The sequence below is a fragment of the Leucoraja erinacea genome, chromosome 31 (genome assembly GCF_028641065.1).
Source record: "Leucoraja erinacea ecotype New England chromosome 31, Leri_hhj_1, whole genome shotgun sequence".
Lineage (NCBI taxonomy): Eukaryota > Metazoa > Chordata > Chondrichthyes > Rajiformes > Rajidae > Leucoraja > Leucoraja erinaceus.
In genome coordinates this window covers 14,695,845-14,719,624 of record NC_073407.1, presented here as the reverse complement: position 1 = coordinate 14,719,624, position 23,780 = coordinate 14,695,845, and the positions used below count along the sequence as shown (strand labels likewise).

At 42.4% G+C, this 23,780-nt stretch overlaps 1 protein-coding gene across 1 annotated transcript in view; it reads right to left on the bottom strand.

Moving 5' to 3' along the window:
- med27 (mediator complex subunit 27) overlaps positions 1–23,780 on the bottom strand; it is a 190,947-nt gene that overhangs the window by 6,126 nt on the left and 161,041 nt on the right. The window contains exons 6-7 of the mRNA XM_055660032.1: positions 8,151–8,192; positions 1,601–1,678 (exon numbers count right to left, since the gene is read on the bottom strand). Of these exons, the coding sequence (XP_055516007.1) occupies positions 1,601–1,678; positions 8,151–8,192 (120 nt within the window). The remainder of the gene's footprint in view (positions 1–1,600; positions 1,679–8,150; positions 8,193–23,780) is intronic.

The window sequence follows — 23,780 nt, the reverse complement described above, 5'->3', positions numbered from 1 at the left end:
TGGAAGAGAGGGGGGCAGAACAAAACCTGACAGGTAATAGGTTGATAGAGATGAGACATGGTTTTGATGGGCCAATAGTGGACGGAGGCCAGATATGAAAACAGAATGAGTGACACAGTGAGTCAAAAGGGATAGAGTTGCGAATTATGAAGCTAGAGGAAAGAATGTATGTGGAAGGAGAGAAATAGGTGCGAGACCAGGTGGGGCTCAGTGGAACAGGGGAGAGGGGGAAGAAAGAGGGGTGAAGACCGGGGAGGGGTTTAAAGTTACCTAAATTTGGAGAATTCAGTATTCATACTGCTGGGTTGTAAGCTACCCAAGCAGAATATGAGGTGTTGTTCCTCCAGTTTGCATGTGGCCTCATTCTACTAAAGGAGGAGATCCAGGGTAGAAAGGTCAGCATGAGAATGGTTAGAGCAGTTACAATGGTTAGCAACCCAGAGATTCCCTTTGGCATTGGCTCATCTGAGCACCTATTGGCAAAACCATCACCGAATCTACGCTTGGTCTCGCTGATGTACAGGAGGCCACATCAGGAACACCTGTTTTAGTAGATGAGGTTCGAGGATGTGCCCTTGAACCGTTGACTCATCTGGAAAGACTGCTATATCTTCACATACCCTTTTCGTCTTCCGCAAAAACTGCTATGTCTGCAACTCCTTAATTCACTCATCCCACCCAAACAATCCACTCCCCATATACTTGGCCCTGCAACCGCAAGAAATGTAACACCTGTCCTAATATCTTTTCCCTCACTTCCATCCAGGGACCCCAGAAGTCTTTCCAGGTGAGCCAGAGGTTTGCAAGCACCTCTCTAACCTCCTGCGATGTGGCCTCCTTTACATCGGTGAAACAAAGTATGGACTCGGTGACTGTTTCGTCGAACACTTGCGGAAGGTCCACCAAGGCATACTGCATCTGCTAACCATTTAAACTCCCCTTCCCATTCCCATACTGACCTTCCTACCCTTGGCCTCCTCCATTGCCAGAGTGAGGTCACACACAAACTGGAGGAACAACACCTCATACTCCGCTTGGGTAGTTTACAACCCCGATGATATAAACATTGAATTCTCCAATTTTAGGTAACTACAAACCTTCACCCACTCTATTCTTCCCCCCCCCCCCCCCCCTTCTCCCCTGTGTCCCATCTGGACTTGCATCTATTTCTCCCCCCACCCCCTATAACCAGTCTGAAAACGGGCTCTGACCCAAACGTCACCTATCCATATTCTCCAGAGATGCTGCATGACCTGCTGAGTTACTCCAGCACTTCGCATCTTCTTTTGGTACATTTAATTTCTCGGCACTGGACAGGTAATGTGATGATGACAGCAGATTTTCTGTACACTGTCAGAGCGTTTTACGAACTGTCATCCATTTGAGTGTGAGGAATGGAGAGTCTGGTGACGCTAATCTCTCTTCAACACCCATTTATTGAGATTATGTAGTAAAATGCCACAATGGCGACTGACAAACAGCAAACATTTCAGAGCTCAATACCTTCAATGTTCATGTAGAGTGCTTAATTTTCAGAGGTACTAAGCCCCACTGTGGGTTGCATTACATGCATGAATTTTTTTGACGTTGTATCACTTACCATGAAAGATCTGACCACCACATCTGGCATCTGAGGCAGCTGGTAATGCAGCAGTGCTGTTGTGGCATGATCTGTCACCTGAGAGATAAATGACAAGAAATGAAAGCCAGAATAATAGCCATTGAGAAAACCAACCATGATTTACAAGTTACATTGATGAAATCAGCTATTCAATTCTAAACAAAAGTGCTCATGTGAGTATCCAAGAAAGTCCTAGGAAAGATTATTGATTTGTCATTTTTAGTCATTTTACTGACACAATTACATTCCCAAAATTGTTTAACACATGTATAAAACTTAACTTACTCAGAAAAGTCCCCCAAAATTGTATTAACTTTTCATCCATCTAGTCAGTTCATTGCTGTCATTTTCCAATCTCCTCCTTCCCATTTTCCCTTCTTTCTCATAAACAGTATTATCCTAGCTTCTGATAACTTTACCATGGAGAAATCATTTTGTTTTACAAAGCCCTTCCAACCAGGATGCACACTAACAAATATTTTGTGGTCAACTTGAATGAATGTCATTCACTGTTCATTCTACTTTAACGATCGAATATTTCTCAGACTCAAAGTTGTTGCGGTTCAAAAAGCATTTAATTGTAGCTCAATACTAAGCAAACACAATAGGCAATGGTGTAAGATGGGAAAGCATTGGAAGGTCTTCAGATGATCTCCTCCAGTCTCCTGCACTTGATCACCATATAATCACCATATCATGACCGTCTGAAATAAAAGCAGAAGATACTGGAAACACTCTGCATATCAGGCAGTCAATACATTTGGTGTGTTGTTTGTGCCCATTAGAAGTAGTCAGATTATTCATTCAATGCCAAGTCATTAACAGGAATTGAAATATAGATGATATTAAGAGATTGAGGAGACATTGAAAAGATGAAACCAAAATTTAAAAATCCAGGCTAATTAAAATTTGAATAAGATCTCATACTTCTAAATGTTCATTTTCAGTTCCGGTGAGATTGTTTAGCAATAATTATTATTCCAATAAAATCCGATGCACTAAAATGGACAAACCTTAACTTTTAGTGATACATTTAATGAGTACCATATATTTGTGAGTGCAATAACACTCAGATTTAGTTCAACACCTGCAGTTTTTGTGTATTCAGATTTGCTTGGGCCAGTTGAAGAGGACAGATTGAAGTGAGGCTGCAGTGTGGCCTTGGGAGGACGTTGGCCTGTGAAAGATTTTTGAGGCCCTATTGCTTCTGCCCATCCTCAAAATGCATTGCACCTTTTGACAGGATCCGATACCATTAAAATGTGTGCATACAATTTATATATTTCACATATATAATAATTCACATATTTAAAGAGTTCATCATTGCTGTAAATATTTTTTTAATGTTATTACAAAGATATTTCAAAAAAATTATTACAAATAGGTCAGTGAGTTTGTAACTGGAGAGTCTAATTTTAAGCTGGTCAAAAGAGCAACAGAAGGATTGCTGACCGTTTCTTTCTGCTGAATGATTTTAGAATTTGCATTGTTTTCCGAAATGAGATGCAGCCGTATCTACATGGGCTTTAAGGTGAAAATGAAAGCATTGTTGACATTTTAAAAACTGAGTGCAACCAAATGGGTCACTGTTTCAGAGAACCAGAAACATGTATGTACTAAAAAACTCTGATTCTGCAAGTATATAACAACCTGCAACAAAGGCCTCACCACAAAACAAGAATGTACTTGTGAAGTGCAGCGAACCACAGTAAACCCGTTCAGTTCCGCACTGGCAGCCAAGTTGTTCACCACTGTGATGGATCAGTCCTTGTCTCTGTCTTCTTCAAGATTCAAAAGTGGCAATTTCAACCAGACTTGTACAGATCTGTCAAGCAGTTTCTAGAACACTTGCACAATTCCAAAAGATTGTTAAATCTGGCAGCGGAGCTTGTGTTGAGGCACTGACAGGTAAAATAAATGAGGAGTTTCTTTTGAAATGCTGCAATGTAAAATGCAGACATCAAAGGCACCAACCTGTTGATCAAATGTAGGAAGGTCTGATTTTTTTTTCTAGGCAAACCAGACCGTAAAAGTGCAAGGCAAAGTACGTTGCGCAACCGTGGTACTGCAAAGTCCACAGTAATTTGGTGCTGAGATAGGGTTGGGCAGTGTGGTTCAAGAATCTGAAGGTTGATGGAAAGAAGCTGTTCTTGAACCTGGAGGTAATGGTTCTCAAGCTGGAACTTGGAGTGATGAATTGTGTATGAGCATGTGGAAAGAGGATAATTTGTATAACCAAGAGTGTTTTTGTTGGTCTGTTAGTGTGAGAGAACAGTATACTGAATAAAAGAGCAGCTCATCTTAACATTGAGGTTAACCAAAAGACTATTTTGAGAAGGTGACATTTCTTGTGAAACTGTTCCAATGAACGGAGATTCTCTCGCCTGGAGGAGGTAATTGGCCTCATCTCCTCCATGCACCTATGGCCTAGTCAGCCTTGTATACAAGACCTCCACCCTCCCTCCATCCTGGAATATACCTCAATACAAACACTGCCTGGTACACATCTATAATTGTTCTGCTGACTCCTTCCCGTGTGACCTCTCTCCTGCATTTTTCTTCTCCTCTGTGGCAGCGGTCCAACAATATACACCATGCGTTACCTTTAAAGTCAGCCTTTGCTGATTATTGCAACAGGTTGCAATGTTTTATCATTTCTCTCTTGGTGAAAAACACTCTAAATACTGTTGCACATTTACTTTGATAAATTCTGCAGTTTTTCAGTGGATTAAAATTGATCAAATTGGATAGAATTAAACAAAAACAAGTATACAACAGCATTAAGTGTTTTACACCCAGAAAGAGATGTTAAAACATTGCAACCCTGCTGCAGCAATCAGTGAAAGCATTAGCCCTTAAAGGCAAAGCATTGGCTTAGGTTGCCGACAGCAGCACTAAACACTATGTTTAGTTTACCAAAAAAAAGGTGCATTCCAGTTTCTGGGCAATACCAACGTATAAAAACAAGTTGTTGCAAATGTGAGAGTGAAAGGAACATCTATTAAATTCCTCATGAAACTATCTAATGGGAGCTGTAACCTGAGCTCCTTTCCAAAACACAAACACAAGTTGTTTTTGATTCAGGAATTACTATTACTCATTACAAAAAAATTCTTCTCTCTGTCTGACCCCAGCTTCATATTTTGCGCCTGCAGTTGATGCTCAATGAAAATTATTTCTCACCTGTACATTCCTGGACCTTCTGAAGTAACTTCTATTTTAAGAATATCTAACTCTCTTTGTCACATGTTCCCTTCTAGGTGTCCGTTCACACTAGCATTGTTTTCATCTCTTGTGCAGAGAATCAGTTAATTACAAAATTACAGGCAGGCAAAACATGCACATAAATCTGTTTGGTTTTCTCATCTGCGATAGACGTTCTTTCATGAGGTTTGGCATGTTTATAAGGCAGATCCTGTAAAGTATTGACAGAGCAAACCCTTGTGTATATTGAAAGAGAAAAAAATCAGACACTTACAGTGGGGAAAGCCACAAAGGGATCACCCCTAACTTTCCCATCTGGGGATCTTGACATGAAACCACTGCCTCCTGGGTTTAATAAAAACTGGACAGATTTGTAAATATTTCAGCCAAAGTTTGCATCATCTGATCACTATCTTGCCCCGTTGTGTTGGAAATGAACCATTTACTACTGGAAGTAAAATACCGTGGCTGCTGCAACACTCAGCAATTCAGCCGGCAGTCTGCGGCAGTCAATGTTTCATCAGATCTGAGGGATAATTATGTTCCTCTATCGATTGTGCCTGACTTTCTGAACATTTTGTGCACATGGTGAAACTGCAATAGAATCAATCTTGTGATTGGGCAATCACTTTGTGGAGCACCTGTGCTCAGTCTGTAGCTTCCCATTTCATGTAACTTTATTTGTTAATACCGCTCTTATTCCAGTCTGTCAGTCAGTCTGTGGTGTCCTCCACTATGGTTCAACTTTAGCTAGAGTAACAACATTTTCCTTCTAGGCACTTTGCAGGCATCCGGAATGAATGTTGAATTTTCCAACTTAAGGTAAACTGCTCTCCCATTATTTCCCATATCATGCTCTTATCCCCTTCTCTCCCAGTTTGTATGAAATGCCTACTCTTGCTTCTACTCAGTTTTAACCAATTTCCATATCTTCTTTTGTCTTGCACCTCAAACCTCCCCTCAGCTCTGCTTTCAAAAATGACACCCCTCCACTCTACCACCAAGGAAAGATCCAAATGTATCGAGGAAAGATCCATAACCCAAAATGTTGACTGGTTTCTCTTCCCACGGATGCTGCTCAGCTGGCTGAATTCTTCTAGCATATTGCTTTTAATTTAGAATCTATCTTGGACTGAGAAAATAACAGCACTCGTGTCTGTTGTAAGAGTGAAAGTGCTAATTGTCCACTGGGGAGTTTTTCTAAGGTAATGGTCAAGATATCTTGACCATTTATTCTGCTTATTTTTTTAAATCTGTTTGATCTTGATCCTGGCACTCACAATATAAAAACTCAATGCACGAAAATGCAAAATTGTTCATCACCTTCAGCTCGCTGTTCAACATGATCAACTCCTCCAAAGTGTCCCTATGCAATTTGATCCTCGACTTCTTCATCGGCAGACCACAATCAGAATGAATAGGCAACAACACTTCCTTCTCCATAATCATCAACACAGGAGTACCTATTATGTGTGCTCAGTCCCCTGCACTACTCTCGCTATACCAATGATTGTAACTAGACACAGTTCAAATGCCATCTTTAAATTTGTCGATGATGCCGTCGTTGTTGGAAGAATAACAGGTTAATGATGACAGAGTGCAGGAGGGATTGATAATCCGAATGAATGTTGCCATCCAACAATCTTGCTTTCAACATTAATGAGAGCAAAGAGCTGAAGAAGGGTCTGGGCCTGAACGTTACTATCCATGTTCTCCAAAAATCACTGAAAGAATCGCCAAGTGGGACAGGCCCTTGAGATGGAGAAAGTTTAATGGAGATATGTGGGACAAGTTTTGTTTTTTTACACAGAGTGGTGGGGGCCTGGAACGCATTTCCAGGGGTGGCAGTGGAGGCAGATATAATAGTGGCATCAATGAGGCTTTTAGATAGAAACATGGGAGTGCAGGGAATATAAGGATATGGATCATGTACAGGCAGATGAAAACAGTTTAACTAGGTATCAAGTTTGGCACACAAATTGTGGGCTGAAGGGGGCGTTCTTGTGCTGTACTATTCTATGTTCTATGTAAACTTCAACAGCTGTAAGGTAGAGAGCAAACTGACTAGTTGCATCACAGCCTGGTTCAGTAATTGGAACGCCAAATAACGAGGAAGGCTGGAGATAGTAGTAAACATTGCCTGGTCTACCACAGGTATTGATCTCCCTACCATCAAAGAAATCTACAGGGCGTGCTGCCAGGAAAAGCGCAGCAAATATCAAAGGCTCGCATCATCCAACAATGCTCTCATCGTGCTACTACCATCGGGAAGAAGGTGTAGGAGCCTGAGAACCGTGACTTCCAGGTTCAAGAACAGCCTCACTCTGGCTATGGGGGAAGCCCAAGACAGAAAGGTGGGTATGGGAATAGGAAGGGGAGTTAAAATGGCCAGCAACCGGGAAATCCTGTAGGCTTTGGCAGACCGAGCGTAAGTGTCCAGCAAAACAGTGGCAGAGTCTACGCTTTTGTCTCGCCAATGAACAGGAGCCCACATTGTGGCCCTTCTAATCACCCACGCGAGTTCTTTATATGTCTCAGTGGCCCTGTCTGATTCCATCCTCTTAAATCTTGCATGTGCTTCCTTTTTCTTTTTGGCCAAATTTACAACATCTTTGCCCATCCAAGGTTCACTTACTTTGCCATCAATATCCCTTCTCCAAACTGGAACATGCCAGTTCTGAACTTTGATCACCTGATCTTTAAAAGACTGAAACGTCAGAAGACATAGAGTGCTGGAGTAACTCAGCAGATCAAGCAGCATCTCTGAAGAATAGGGGTACATGATGTTTCGGGTTGGAACCCGTCTTCATACTGTTAGTCGTGATGGGGAGAAAGCTGAAGAGAGGAGAGGCAGGACAAATCCTGGCGAGTTACAGGTGGATAAGGGATTTTTATGAGGCAGATGATTGGTTTTGCCCAATAACAACTGCACCCAGTGGACCCTCCTGGGCTCCTGCCTAAAGGCATTGTAATTTGCCTGACTGCAATTTAGTATTTTCCAACAAGGTCCAACCTTCTCCCTATTCAAAACAATCTTACAACTTATAGAGTTGTGGTCTCTATCCCCAAACATCAGTCACCTGGCCAGGCTAATTTCCCAACACAAGGTCCAGTATGTTCATTTTTCATGTTGGACCATCTCTTTAATCGTTTTATATCCATAATTCCATTTTTGATTTCAAGATGAAAAAAAACATTTGCGTTACACATCTCTGTCTTCATCCCAGTGGGACAATGGAAATTCACCTCATTGCAGCTGTAGAGTTGAAATTAGCATTCATATGAATGTGGGCAAAATTTAATGACAAGAATAAAGGACACTCACCTTCTGAAAGACTTGGTAATTGGACTTGGACCAAATGTCCAGCTGTTAAATAAGAGGCAACAATTAGAATTTTAAAGACTTTAAATTGTTAAATATAAACAAAGTAATTTATTGATGCTTGCATGAAAAATGAAATATTTCATTTGCTCAGAAGATCATTTTACAAAACACAGTCGTAGTAAATCTGGAAACAAATGACCAAAAACATGCATGTTATCGCAAGTTTGAAATCAACCGATTTATCACTGCGAACCATAGAAGCTAATCCCACAAGATTACAGACGGTTTGGATTAACAGCTGGTGAATCTTATTTGGAACTAGACCAGTCAAGTTCAACCAAATTCCCAAGAGAATGAAACATGCAGATTTATCTGCTTTTAAACAAAACCAGGACTTGGTCAATTCACTCAAGAGAAGCCTAATTAATTCACTTATGGAATAATGGCGAGATACAGAGTTCTCCTTGGAGATCGAGTTGAAAAGCACCACATGCCTCCGTACTTAGACATCAGTGCTGTATGTAAATCCTATAACTTGCTGATGTGCAAAGATTACTCAAATCTTCCATTCTTAATGTCTAGAAGTAATATTCCTATAAAAAGCTATGTTAAGTAGATAATCAGTGACAAAGTTGGTTCTACGAGTTTTGGGATTATTCCTGCGAAGGGGCTGTAGGGGTACAGTCACACCATCTGCCTTGGCTAATGCCGAATCCTAATCCAAAACACTAGACTCTCACAGACTGCACCCTCTAATCTCTTCCCTCATTACATATGTTCCTGGTTCGCAATGGATTCATCCTTTGTTGTCACGTCTAAATATTTGAATTCTCAATTGAGCACTGTGGTGGAAATGTCTTCATTATGATAAATGCATCCGTTCCAGAAGATAGCTCGTTGTCATCTTCTCAGGGTAATTAAAGATGGACAATGACTTCTAGCATTCCAGTGATAACCATCTAGCATGAATGAATTTACAAAAAGCATGCCAAGAAACTAAATAAAATAACCATCATTCATGCCATACAGATTACATTAGCACATTTGCAATGTACTCTAATTGGAAAAATGCTGACTTGCTGCTCCAGTTGGAGAGGTTTGTTTTCCAATCATTTGAGTAATGAAGTTCACTGAAGAAGTTGTTTTACATTGGAATATTCCTACTGCATCACTAGAATACTTCTAACAGCAGTGTAGCCTGTTAAAGCAGCATTTCAAATGAACAGTTTACTTACTCTGACAAGTAATGTGGGAAATATATTCAGTGAAAGCTGCTTATTCACTAAACATGCTGTTGAGTGCAATTGAATTTATTTCAGAGAGACTTATTTATACAAAAAAATCTAGTCTTGAGGCTAGAAACAAAGTGCTGGAGTAACTCAGCGAGTCAGACAGCATCTCTGGAGAACATGGACAGGTAATGTTTTGAGTCGGGACCTTTTTTCACACTGATTATGGTGAGAGAGGATGAAAACTGAAAGGAGAAAGCCTGACAAATGATAAGTGAATACATGGTGAGAGGGGGGGGGGGGGGGGGGGGGTGTTGATACTCACATGGTTGACAAGGGTCAGATATAAAAATACTGCGAGGTAAAGATTGAAGAGTAATTGTGAGATAAGGATTGAAGAGTTGTGAATTGTGAATGTAGGTGGAAAGGTGGGGATGGAGGGCAAAAAATGGTGTAAGTCCAAATGGAGCACAGGGAAGAGAGGAGTGGGGAGGGGGCATGGTTTTAGCTAGTTATCCAAAATTAGAGAATTCTATGTTCTTTCAATGTTGGATTGTAAACTACCTGAGCAGAATATGAGGTGCTTTTCCTCCTGTTTGGTATGGCTTCACTCTTGCCATGGAGGAGGCCCAGGACAGAAAGGTCAGTATGGGAATGAGAAGAAGAGTTAAAATGATTAGTAACCGGAATATCCAATAGGCCTTGGTGGACCACGCGCAAGTGTTTAGTTCCCTCACCTGTGTCCACCTATTACTTAAGATAGACACAAAATGCTGGAGTAACTCAGAGAGACAGGCAGCATCTCTGGAGACAAGGAATGGGTGACGTTACGAGTCAAGACCCTTCTTCTATTAAAGTACACCTATTACTTGCCAGACCAGCCCCTCCTCTCTACCAGCTGTCATCCTCCCCCCACCCTATGCACCATAATCTGTCTGAAAAAGCCTCCTGACCCAAAACGTCACCAGTCACTATGCTCCAGAGATGCTGCCTGACCCGCTGAGTTACTCTAGCACTTTGTATTTGATTTGTAAACCAGCATATGCAGTTCCTTGTTTCTACATTCTGGTCTTAAGGCTAACTGGCTTTAGCAAATTTTCATAGGTCTACACACTCTTCTAACAAGTACTCTTCATAGAAATGGAGACATGAGAAACCGCAGGTGCTGGAATATTGAGCAAAATGCAAAGTTCTACAGGGAGTCAACTGGTGAGGCAGCAACTGTGGAGGGAATGGAAAAGCGATATTTCGAGTTGGGCCCTTCTTCAGATTTTCAAATGTGCAAAAAAACCGTACCCAGGGAAAAGTCAGCTTTTCCCACAGCTGGAGGGCCTTGCAAACATGTTAATTTCACCTATAATCATTTTGGTTTAAACTAGATATATTTTAATGGATTTTTATTGATTCATGATGAATTGCTATTATTGGAATGGTACAGCTGCAAACCAAAGTGCATAATACTGGACTCTAGCTCAAAAAACAAAGTGTGAGAAGTCTCTTCTGTGTACTGGCGGAAATCTGCTGGAAAGGAAGATTGTGTCAAACACCCAAAAATATTTAGGCAAAACTAAGAATAATTGACGAATGCTTCCATTCCACTGAACCACCCTAGTCCAGCTCCAGCTTACTCGGGGACATCCCAGGTGGGTGGGAAAAATTGCAACTCAAGGTGTTGGTCACGTATGGCCCTATTCCCCAACTCACCAGTATAAGGGTTCTGACCCAAAACATCAACAATTCAATTTCTCCACAGATGCTGTTCGACCTGCTGAGTCCCTCCAGTAGATTGTTTGTTGCTCCAGATTCCAGTACAGGTGCACAACCTTTTATCTGGAGTTCCGGAAACCGAAAAACTCCGAAAACCGGCCATTTTTTCCAGGATGTCGTCTGCACACCAAAGCTCACGTTTGGCGCCAAACTTGACCCGAAACGACCCACGTTCAACCCAGGTCTGTACTACTGTAGCGGCTGCCTCCTTCCCGGAGTCCGGGGAGACACTTAAACATCTGTAAATCATTGCTTAAATGTTAGTCAGGTAGTTTGGAGGGCTTTTATGTGAAGGGGGAGGGGAGGAGGTGAAGGGGTAAACTTTAATTCTTAGTCCCCTACCTGGTCGGAGAGGCGGGGAGCGGTCAATGCCTTACCGGGTCGCCGTGCAGTAAGCTCAGCAGCGCTGTGGCCGCCAACTCCCAGCTGGGGCTGCGGGTGTCCGGCCGCGGGCGGCGCCGGTTGTAGCTCTGACCCCAGCAACTCTACCCCTGGCTGTGAGGCGCTCCAAATCCACCGCCACCGCAGCCCCAGCTCCGCGAATGTTGGGAGTCAGCGGCGTCGCAGCGCTGGGAAACCAGCGGGGAGCGGGCAATGCCTTACCGGGTCGCCGTGCGGTAAGCTCCGGAGCGCTGTGGCCGCCGACTCCCAACATTCGCGGAGCTGGGACTGCGGGCGTCTGGCCGCGGGCGGCGCTGGATTTGGAGCGCCTCGCGGCCAGGGGTAGAGTTGCCGGGGTCGGAGCACCGACCGGCGCAGCCCGCGGCTGGACGGAGCCCTCAGCTCCGCGATGTTGGGAGTCGCCGACCAGGTAGGGGACTAAGAATTAAAGTTTCCCCCTTCACCCCACCACCACCACATAAAATCCCTCCAAACTAACTGACTAACATTGATGCAATGATTTACAATGATTCCCCGGTCTCCGGGGAGGAGGCAGCCGCTCCAGACTTTTCAAGCCGCCCGCGCTACCTACCTAATCTACGCTAAAAATCTTCCATTCGGAAATCCGAAAATGTCCGAAATCCGACAAGTGTCTGGTCCCAAGGCTTTCGGATAAAAGGTTGTGCACCTGTATCTGCAGTTTTCATGTGCAGGAGCTAGTATGAAATTCTGAACCTCTCCCTTCTTCTGCATGAATTAAATCTTAATGGACTCTGGATGAGAACTGCCATTCACCCCATGAAATATCACCCTCTTCAGCAATCTAACTTCTGAGCAAATCTTCCAACCAAACCAATGATCCTACCTGACTAATTATTTCAAATATTTATCAGTCTTTCATGACTAAAAGCAGATTTAAACACATCTGACTCGCTTTACATGCGCTCGTTTGCCAACTGGACCTGCCCCACTAAGTCAACTTAGCTGCTTTTTTTTGCTGCACTATTTATAACTTTCTTGCAATGCCTAGCTATTTCATTTTTAAATGTCCTCTTTACCCTACTTTCAGTGAAGCATATTGCCTTTTAATGCACAATAGGTGTATGCAAATGGTTCTAATTTCCATCTTCAGATGTGAAAATTGAAGAGTAAACTCATAATGGCCCATTATGCTGTAACCATTGTGTGACTTTATCAATTTCAATGTTATTATTCTGTCTTGGAACTATTAATCACGTCTAATGACATGTTGAAAAATTAGCGGCGACTAGAATGAAGCCGCCATGGAGAGTAGCGAGGATTCTCGTGCCGTAGGTGGGTCACCAGGAGGTCCTAGTGGGTTGCCAGGAGGTCGAAGGTTCTCGTAGCTTGTTGCCGGTGCTGACCGGTGAATTTCATTGGCTCATTGGGGAAAAAAAACGTAAGCAGTAGTCTTCAAAACCAAGGATAACCGACCAGTAATGTTAATGTCCGCCAAGCTTCAGAGCCATGTATCTCTGGCTTCTTAACAGGTCTCAACTCCTTCTCCCCACCATCCCCCCTCTCTTAAAGGGCTTACCGTCCACTGTGCTTTAGCCGTCTTAATTACAACGCCGACCTTCCTGTTCATCGTGATGTGTATCTGTATCATCTTGGCTTTGCACCGTGTGAATTTCACTCAGACAGCGCTACCCCCGCTTACCCTGTCCCCCGCCTGCATAATGGGCTGGTGAAGGAAGCGATGTGTGTGTGCGTGTATGTGTGTGCGTGAGTATGAATGTGTGTTTGTGTGTGAGTGAGTATGAGTGTGAGTGTGTGTGTGTTCCACACTGACAGTCGCCGTTCCAGTTGCCGATTTTTCAGGCGACTGCCGGCAACTTGACGTTGTATTTAAGAAGGAACTGCAGATGCTGCAACAATCGAAGGTAGACAAAAATGCTGGAGAAACTCAGCAGGTGAGGCAGCATCTATGGAGCGAAGGAATGGGTGACATTTCGGGTCGAGACCCTTCTTCAGACTAATGAGGGTCGGCAACAGTCGCCAAGTTGGACAGGCCCATTATGCTGTAACCATTGTGTGACTTTATCAATTTCAATTTTATTATTCTGTCTTGGAACTATTAATTACATCTAATGACTAATTTCTTGTTACAATATTGTTAGAAACTTGTAAAATGACACAATAGATTTTTAATGTACTTTGTACTTTTTATACCTCTTTTGATATGTTTAATTAATATTCATAACCATTCATTCATTATCATTGTGATTCCTTTTATAAATGCTCTCTCTCTTCTGAGGATTTAACAATCCAGCCAATCCATTTTGATTTCCAGTCAATCTGCTTTTATGTGTCATTAAGCATTTCTGGTTGCTTCTTCTTAATGAGACTAATTCCCACAAGGACCGCCACCAATTGCGGTTTGTGCTGCTCTGCCCACTATCTGCTCGATATCTGTGACTTGTTCTAAATAGACAAGAGGGATGTCAATTACACAATTTAAAAGGCATCTGGACAGATACTTGGATAGGAAGTTGTAGAAGACCTTATGTAGGCAAATGGGAGGAATCTAGAGGGGCATCTCAATCAGTTTGGATCAGGTGGGTCAAAAGGGCCTGTTATGATTTTACTAAATTATAGAAACTGCAACTTTAACATAATAAAAATCACCAAAAACAGAGGTAGACTTCCTCCTAATCCAGCTTTCTCACAACCATCCTCTCGTGTGCCAACTAGCAGTTTTAACTTTCATCAGTTTGATTTTATTAGAGTTCATTGCACCATAAATAATACTGCAGCGATCAGCTATTTAGATTGCTTAGTTTCCCATTGCAAGCAGCTTAATTTAAGAGAGTAGTTAAATACTGACTACTCCAATGCAGAGAGCACTTGCTCTCTGGTATTGATTTGCTATGTTTTCAAAAATGTTTCATTCTCATTGTACAAGCAGATTGTCCATAATGTGTCTGTGATTTATAACATCTTTGCAGAGATCGAATATACTAATCATGCTGAGAATTAGTTGGCATTCTGGTGACCCAGTGCATCTTAGCTGTATTAGTGTAACACACAGCATGCTATTGCAGTCCCATTGTTGTTCCTCAAGCTACCATTAGCTGACCTAAAATATCAGCCTTAGTCAGCTATCAAAGATCAGTGGGCCAAATTATTTATTTTACGAGTGAAATTGTGCTAATCAAGGTGTTCTATCTGAAGCAGTTTGATCTGTATCTGTATGTAATTGTCTGAATGATCATACTGCCTTCCTACTGGACGTCAGATTTATGGTGGGCCTGCTTTGAAGCTATGTAACAATTTCACAGACAGTATAGAACTTTCAATCTACGTGTCAACATGTAAACAGTTCGGATGTGCTGCCTGGTATACAAGGCAACAGCTCTGGATATTTCAGATGTGCTGCCTGGTATACAAGGCAACAGCACTTATTTCAGATGTGCTGCCTGGTATACAAGGCAACAGCTCTGGATATTTCAGCACCCACAGGGGCCAATTAGCAGATTTTCCAGACTACCGGATCTCACTAATATTAATACCGCAACACACTTTTAGTTTCACTTCTTTTCTTAAGATGCTACACAGGAGTATATTCCAGTGATATTGTTAAATTTAAAGGGAGCACAGGAAACTGGACACAAGCAAGTTTGATGGGAGCTGCGAAACAGGCCCCAGTGCAATATATACTGAACCATTAGGACTGAATAACAATGCGATGGAGATTCTGAGAGTTTTACCATATATGTACCAAAGTTTAATACCTTGTTGAAAATGTTAACAATTGGTCATGAATGTATTAATTTCTTCGGTACATTTAAAGGACATTGTTTACTGGAACGCGACAAGTTTTAGGTATATATCATTTTCTTGTGATTACTCATATGGAGTCAGGTTTGCCCAGAGCCTCTACATATAGGACAGAAGTGCTCACCACGGCAAGCCGCCATGGCTGGGATTGATCACTGGACTATCTCATGCACCGTTTCACTGTTGTACGATAGTGGAACCACATGGCTGCCCAACAACTATGTCAGGTTCCTGCCTTGTACAATGAACCTCAAAAAACACGCGGCATGTACACTGAATGAATATAAATATTCTTATAATCAAATATGCTGGTGGTTTAAAGAGGCGTTGATGAGACTGCCCAAAATATTATGATATTACGGGAGAAGAAAAACTTCTGACAGAGAATGGCCTCAAAACAAATGGCATGCTGACAAATCCTCTCTTGAAAGAAGTAGAAAGTGGAAGAATAGTTTAATCCAAAGATGTTAGTCACAGCTGAAAGCTATACCTTTGAGACAATGTCTGAATCAAGTCAAGTCAAGTCAAGTCAAGTTTATTTGTCACATACACATACGAGATGTGCAGTGAAATGAAAGTGGCAATGCTCGCGGAACAACAAAACAACCAAACAAATTATAAACACAATCATAACACACATATTATTTTACATAATAAATAATAGAAGGAAAAATTGAATTGGGGTGAAATTATCAGCTAATACATTGTTTAAAGGACTCAAACTGTACAACCCTTCTGTCGTGGGGTAGACTGAGACTGACTCCCCTCCTCCACTCCCCAATCTTTGCACAGCCCCAATCCTTTTGTGTTTTTATGACTGTTGGCAGATCAATTTCCCTCCTGCGATAAATAAAGTTCTATCGTATCGTTTCATGTCGTTAACCTTTCACTATAATTTTGGTGCCTTTTTCGGCCATCTGTTGACTGCTGCAAGGATACATTCAGCCAAAGATGAAAACAACGTAAAAACTTACATGTAGGGTTGCTGCATCATTGGAAATTGTATCAAAAATGTTGGAGAATTTCAGCACCGCCAAGATAATGCAGTCTCATTAAAGACCTGTAGATAAATCTAAGGCTACAAAACAAAGTCTGAAGCATACTAGTGTGATCAGTTTACTGTTACTGCTGCAATGGAGTAACACTAGTCATCACATTATTGTCAATTCAGAAGAGCCACTGTTTCAGTTGTCAAAAGAAAAGTAATATTTCAACTTATAAGAACGAACAATTGAAATTTGAGAGGCAATTCAAAACAACCACAGAAGGGACTTCATCATTTGGAAGTTCACTTAGCAAAGAGGAATGGTTGATGGCAAGGAATAAGTCACAAGCAACAACAGCAGCAAACAAACAGATGTTTGCGCAAATGTGCTAATTTGCAGGCAGTGCAATGATATGCAACTGACACTGTCGTAGAGCCACCAATAATATTCCACTGGTTCATCCAGGTACTGCCGACAGAGACGATAGTCACATGGAAAAGCTGCTCTGGTGAGAGTTTACAATTGTAAGGGGAATTGAAGACCATCATGTGGCATACATGCAGCAATTGTAGTTACCCAACCAACATTGTGGCAAACTACAGAAACCGGGCCAACTTCAATGGGGAGTGCTCTCTGTCAGCAGTACCTGGACCTTCCCACACCTATTTGCTCTCCTGTCACCCCTATTCATGTGATCCTCTTCCACATACTGTTTCTACCCACTTACGACGTGAACAAATTTAGGTTATGAACAGCTCTCAGGTCAGGAAACCTGTTGTAACCTGGGCATTGCCTATAAACCAGTTAATAACGTTGCCTCCCATGGATTTCCAACCAGCACATCAATCATAATCACACTACATTGCGATTACATTGCATGCCAACTTCAGGTTGTGTAAAGAATAATAATGAACAATGTGATCTTTACCTCGAAGGTAGACATAAATGCTGGAGTAACTCAGCGGGACAGTCAGTATCTCTGGAGAGAAGGATTGGGTGATGTTTTGGGTCGACTCAAGACCCTTCTTCAGACTATTTGGAGGGCAGGAGGAGTCACAGAGGTGGAGCAGTGAGAAAGGATGTTGCTGAACTCTCGTCAGAGAGAGGAGGAGAATTTCTTCATACCTTGAGGTGATTTTGCAGTGGAGCGGACAAAATGTGTAGGAAAGAACTGCAGATGCTGGTTTAAATCGAAGGTAGATCCAAAATGCTGGAGTAACTCAGTGGGACAGGCAGCATCTCTGGAAAGAAGGAATGGGTGACGTTTTGGGTCGAGATCCTTCTTCAGACCTAATGGTGACGTTTTGGGTCGAGACCCTTCTTTACCTCCTCAGGTTTTCTTGACTTCACTATGTGCACTTTGTTGCTCCATATTTACATCGTTTGACCCAGGTCATTGGACATTGAACCTGGGTCAGATTCAGATTCAATTTTAATTGTCATTGTCAGTGTACAGTACAGAGACAACGAAATGCATTTAGCATCTCCCTGGAAGAGCGACATAGCAAATGATTTGAATAAATAATAATGTGTCCGGGGGGTGGTGATTGGCAGTCACCGAGGTACGTTGTTGAGTAGAGTGACAGCCGCCGGGAAGAAGCTGTTCCTTGACCTGCTGGTTCGGCAACGGAGAGACCTGTAGCGCCTCCCGGATGGTAGGAGGGTAAACAGTCCATGGTTGGGGTGAGAGCAGTCCTTGGCGATGATGAGCGCCCTCCGCAGACAACGCTTGCTTTGGACAGACTCAATAGAGGGTAGCGAGGAACCGGTGATGCGTTGGGCAATTTTCACCACCCTCTGCAATGCCTTCCGGTCGGAGACAGAGCAGTTGCCATACCATACTGTGATGCAGTTGGTAAGGATGCTCTTGATGGTTCAGCGGTAGAAGTTCACCAGGATCTGAGGAGACAGATGGACCTTCTTCAGTCTCCTCAGGAAGAAGAGACGCTGGTGAGCCTTCTTGGGTGCTGTCTGTGTGGAGCTGGCAAGTTCTCTTTAGGTTTAGGTTTATTATTGTCATGTGTACAAGGTACAGTGAAAACCTTTGATTTTGCATGCTATCTTATCAAATTAGATATACAGTGCCCTCCATAATGTTTGGGACAAAGACCCATCATTTATTCATTTGCCTTTGTACTCCACAATTTGAGATTTGTAATAGAAAAAAAAATCACGTGGTTAAAGTGCGCATTGTCAGATTTTAATAAAGGTCATTTTTATACACTTAGGTTTCATCATGTAGAAATTACAGCAGTGTTTATGCATAGACCCCCCATTTCAGGACACCATAATGTTTGGGACACAGCAATATCATGTAAATGAAAGTAGTCATGTTTAGTATGTTGTTGCATATCCTTTGCATGCGATGACTGCTTGAAGTCTGCGATTCATGGACATCACCAGTTCCTGGGTGTCTTCTCTGGTGATGCTTTGCCAGGCCTGTGTTGCAGCCATCTTTAGCTTATGCATATTTTGGGGGCTAATCCCCTTCAGTTTTCTCTTCAACATATAAAAGTCATGCTCAATTGGGTTCAGATCGGGTGATTGACTTGGCCACTCAAGAATTGACCATTTTTTAGCTTTGAAAAACTCCTTTGTTGCTTGAGCAGTACGTTTGGGATCATTTTCTTGCTGTAGAATGAACCGCCTGCCAATGAGCTTTGAGGCATTTGTTTGAACTTGAGAAGATAGGATGTGTGTATAGACTTCAAAATTCATTATGCTACTACCATCAACAGTTGTATCATCAATGAAGATAAGTGAGCCAGTACCTTCAGCAGCCATACATGTCCAGGCCATAACACCCCCACTACTGTGTTTCACAGATGAGGTGGTATGCTTTGGATCTTGGGCAGTTCCTTTTCCTCCATACTTTGCTCTTGCCATCACTCTGAAATAAGTTCATCTTCACCTCATCTGTCCACAAGACCTTTTTCCAGAACTGTGGTTGCTCTTTTAAGTACTTCTTGGCAAACTGTGACCTGACCAGGGCCGTTTTAATGCATGGGCACGCTGGGCAGTTGCCCGGGGCCCCACGAGCATAGGGGCCCCATGCTAATCTATTGTAGAATGTTACAGTAGAACATGAAAACGGAGAACATTTTCATGCAAGTTTATGACGGCATATTTGTTTCGGCATAAAGAAACTGGAGGTGTAGGGGCCCCAGTGCAGTGCTTTGCCCGGGGGCCTATAATGCTGTTAAGATGGCCCTGAACCTGACCATCCTATTTTTGCAGTGTAGCCTCTGTATTTCTCTTCATGAAGTCTTCATGAAGTAAGCTCACCAGTGCTCTCTTTCTTCTTAATGATGTTCCAAACAGTTGATTTCGGTAATCGTAAGGTTTGGCTGATGTCTCTAACAGTTTTATTCTTGTTTCTCAGGGTCATAATAGCTTATTTGACTCTCATTGGCACAACTTTGGTCTCATGTTGATAAACAGCAATAAAAGTTCCAAAGGTGATGTAAAGACTGGAGGTGATGAGAGCTCTCTTATACCTGCATTAAGGAGGCAATTAAACACACCTGAGCAATTACAAACACCTGTGAAGCCATGTGTCCCAAACATTATGGTGCCCTAAAATGAGGGGTGCTATGTATAAACACAGCTGTAATTTCTACATGATGAAACCAAAATGTATAAAAATGCCCTTTAATAAAATCTGACAATGTACACATTAACCACATCACACATGTGATTTTTTCTATTACAAATCTCAAATTGGCAAATAAATAAATGATGGATCTTTGTCCCAAATGTTATGGGCACTGTAGCCCAATATGCACTGTAGCATACATAAATACAATCGTCAAATTCAAATAAAATTCAATGGTGCTTTGTGTTGACACATTTGAGAAGTGCAAATGTACAGTGAAATTATTTTTTTTACAAAGAGTACATGGCATTGGGGGTAGAGTATTGTCATACCTAAACACATCCATGATTAGCAAATTATACAGAAATACTCTACTGATCCCGCATGTAACAGGTGCCATTTTCAAAGTCCAGTCCATGTTCTAGTTGTTATGAGTCTAGGCAAGCCCCAGGCTGCTGCGAACCTCCAGCCTTGGGCACGTGGATCAACCAGCGAACCGATGACCCTCTCCTTGCCTGTCCACAATGATCCCCGGGGACACCTCAAACAGCCAACCTTATGGGCGTCACTGGCTCCATCCTCCCGGTTGCTGGTCTTCGGGGGCTGGCTCGGGGAGCTCCCTCTTCCAGGCCGTGGTCTACCGGGTCCTATAAGCAGGAGACTCACTCATGGTCTCTCCCTCCCATGCTGCGGTCCATTGGGTCCTAAGAGCAGGGGACCGGCTTGGCTGGGTCTTGTGTTCAGCATCAGCGGCTTCCCCGTGTAGGTCGCAGCCCTCTGTTAGCTTGGGCCACTTTAAATGATTCCAGTGTAGGCTTATGGCAAGAATAATCAAAACGGTATTAAAGGGTGAGCATGGTGATAAAGAGAGAGGAATCAGAACTATCAGGATCCTCTACGGTCTCTGTTAGTGTTGTTATTTAATTAATAAAACAATGTACATCAAAACAGATGCAGAGTTGGACTATTCTGAATCCAGACCAACCCGTATGTTGTAAAGTCAAGTTCACATCCAATTGGGTAAGCTGAAATGAAACTGTGTGCCTTTAAACATTGACCACATAATGTTCGGCAGTTGTGGTTGTACTTGAGCAGAGATCGTGGAAGCTACAAAGTCACACTAAATCAAACTTTTGACAATAAACAATGTCCTTCTTAGCAAAGGTTGTGAAGTTAAGAGTTAGGATGGAAAGTATTCACAAAATCAGAACTTTCCAATGGTTATACGTAACCAGCAAAGACAACCGACCAAATGCAGACAAATGGGACCAGCCCAGTATGCCAACTTGGTCAGCATGGACAAAGTGGGCCGAAGGGCATGTTTCTGTATGGTACAGCTCTATGACATTACAGTTCTATACATACCTCAATGTGTGATGTATCAGTTCATTGCATAGTGTAATCTTAACCGATGCGATGGGTTAGAAAACATCATTCGCTGCTTTTGCTCTCATCATAATGAGGGCAATTCTGCATAGATTGAGAGGAAGCACTTGGAACATTGTTTGGAATCAGGGAATTTGTGCTGTTTTTTATTAGGCTGATCCCTCACAGACCTTAAGCCCCTAATAACAAGAACAGGTCCCAAATCAGCATTACCTATAATGGCAGAATCATATCCAGAACTTTCCTGCCCAGTTGCACACAGGATAAATTTGTTCTGCCTTCAGGCAAGAATGGCTCTATTTTTTTTGAAGATGACAACTCATGCTGATAAAAGCATGTCAGGTAGCTGCAGGTCTCTGGTTCTTCCTTTAGTTTGTTAGCTGAGATTCCAGCTATCAGCAGTAGTTTTCACAATGGGAGGGGAATCAAAAATAAGAAGTCAAGCTGAGTTTTTACCCTCCTAAGCTCAACATCACTTAAAGCGCAGTTAATGTACCGTACATCACCGCTTGAACAAAGAGTTAAACCTGACTAGCTTGATTATTCTAGAGTGATTTACAATGCTGTCTGTACTGTTTCAAAGCGAAAACTTCTATGCCTTTGAAAAAATATTCAATTTTCTGCATATGACCATTTGCTCATGAGTTTAAAATGCACAAAACACATTGTCAGTTATAATCAAAACAAATGGACGGCAAAAAGAACACAATGAACGTATGTAAAACACAAATTTACATATCACCTTGAAAGCAATAAAGCTCCCCAAAATGACAAAAAGCAAAATACTACAGATGCTGGACAACTGATATAGTAATCTTTTAGTCCTAGGTTATTGACCTGAGACTCTATGTATTGGCGATCATTTTCCAATGTTCTCTCGGCTCTGGATCAGTTCCTGTGGACTGGAGGGTAGCCAATGTAACTACACTTTTTAAGAAAGGAGGGAGAGAAAACGGGGAATTATAGACCAGTTAGCCGTACATCGGTAGTGGGGAAGATGCTCAAGTCGATTATTAAAGATGTTATAGCAGCGCATTTGGAAAGCAGTGACAGGATTGGTCAAAGTCACATGGATTTATGAAGGGGAAATCATGCTTGACTAATCTTCTGGAATTATTTGAGGTTGTAACAAGTAGAATGGATAAGGGAGAGCCAGTGGATGTGGTGTATCTGGACTTTCAAAAAGCCTTTGACAAGGTCCCACAAGAGATTAGTGTGCCAAATTAGAGCATATGCTATTGGGGGTAGGGTATTGATATGGATAGACAACTGGTTGGCAGACAGGAAGCAAAGAGTAGGAATTAACTCGTCCTTTTCAGAATGGCAGGCAGTGACTGGTGGGGTGCCGCAAGGTTCGGTGCTGGGACTCCAGTTATTTACAATATATATTAACGAATTAGACGAGGGAATTAAATGTAACATCTCCAAGTTTGCGGATGACATAAAGCTGGATGGCAGTGTGAGCTGCGAGGAGGATGCTATGAGGCTGCAGGTGACTTGGATAGGTTGGGTGAGTGGGCGAGTGAGTGGGCAGATGCATGGCAGATGCAGTATAACGGGGATAAATGTGACGCTATCCGCTTTGGTGGCAAGAACAGGAAGGCAGATTATTATCTGAATGGTGTCAGATTAGGCAAAGGGAAGGTGCAACGAGACCTGGGTATGCTTGTACATCAGTCACTGAAAGTAAGCATGCAGGTTCAGCAGGCAGTGAAAAAAGTTAATGGCATGTTGGCCTTCATTGTGAGAGGATTTTAGCTTAGGAGCAAGGAGGTCCTACTGCAGTTGTACAGGACTCTGGCGTGACCGCACCTGAATGGGTCGACTGGGCTTGTATTCACTGGAATTTAGAAAGATGAGGGGATCTTATAGAAACATATAAAATTCTTAAAGGATTGGGCAGGCTAGATGCAGGAAAAATGTTCCCGATGTTGGGGGAGTCCAGAACCAGGGGTCACAGTTTTAGAAAAAGGGTAGGCCATTTCGGACTGAGATCAGGAAAAACTTTTTCACCCAGAGAGTTGTGAATCTGTGGAATGCTCTGTCACAGAGGCAGTGGAGGCCAATTCACTGGATGTTTTCAAGAGAGAGTTAGATTTAGCTCTTTGAGCTAAAGAAATCAAGGGATATGGGGGAAAAAGCAGAAATGGGGTACTGATTTTAGATGATCAGCCATGATCATATTGAATGGCTCGAAGAGTCGAATGGCCTACTCCTGCACCTATTTTTCTATCTTCCATGTTCTATGTTTCTATGTCTGGTTTTGTCTCCACATATGCTGCGTGATCTGTTGAGACGTTTCCTGTTTTATCCCAAGTTGCTTCACAGGGCGGAACGGCAGTAGAATTACTGCCTTACAAACGCCAGAAAACCGGGTTCAATCCTGAAATACGGGTGCTGTCTGTGCGGAGTTTGTAGTTTCTCCCTGTGACCAGCGTGGGTTTTCTCCGGGATCTCCGGTTTCCTCCTACACTCCAAAGACATA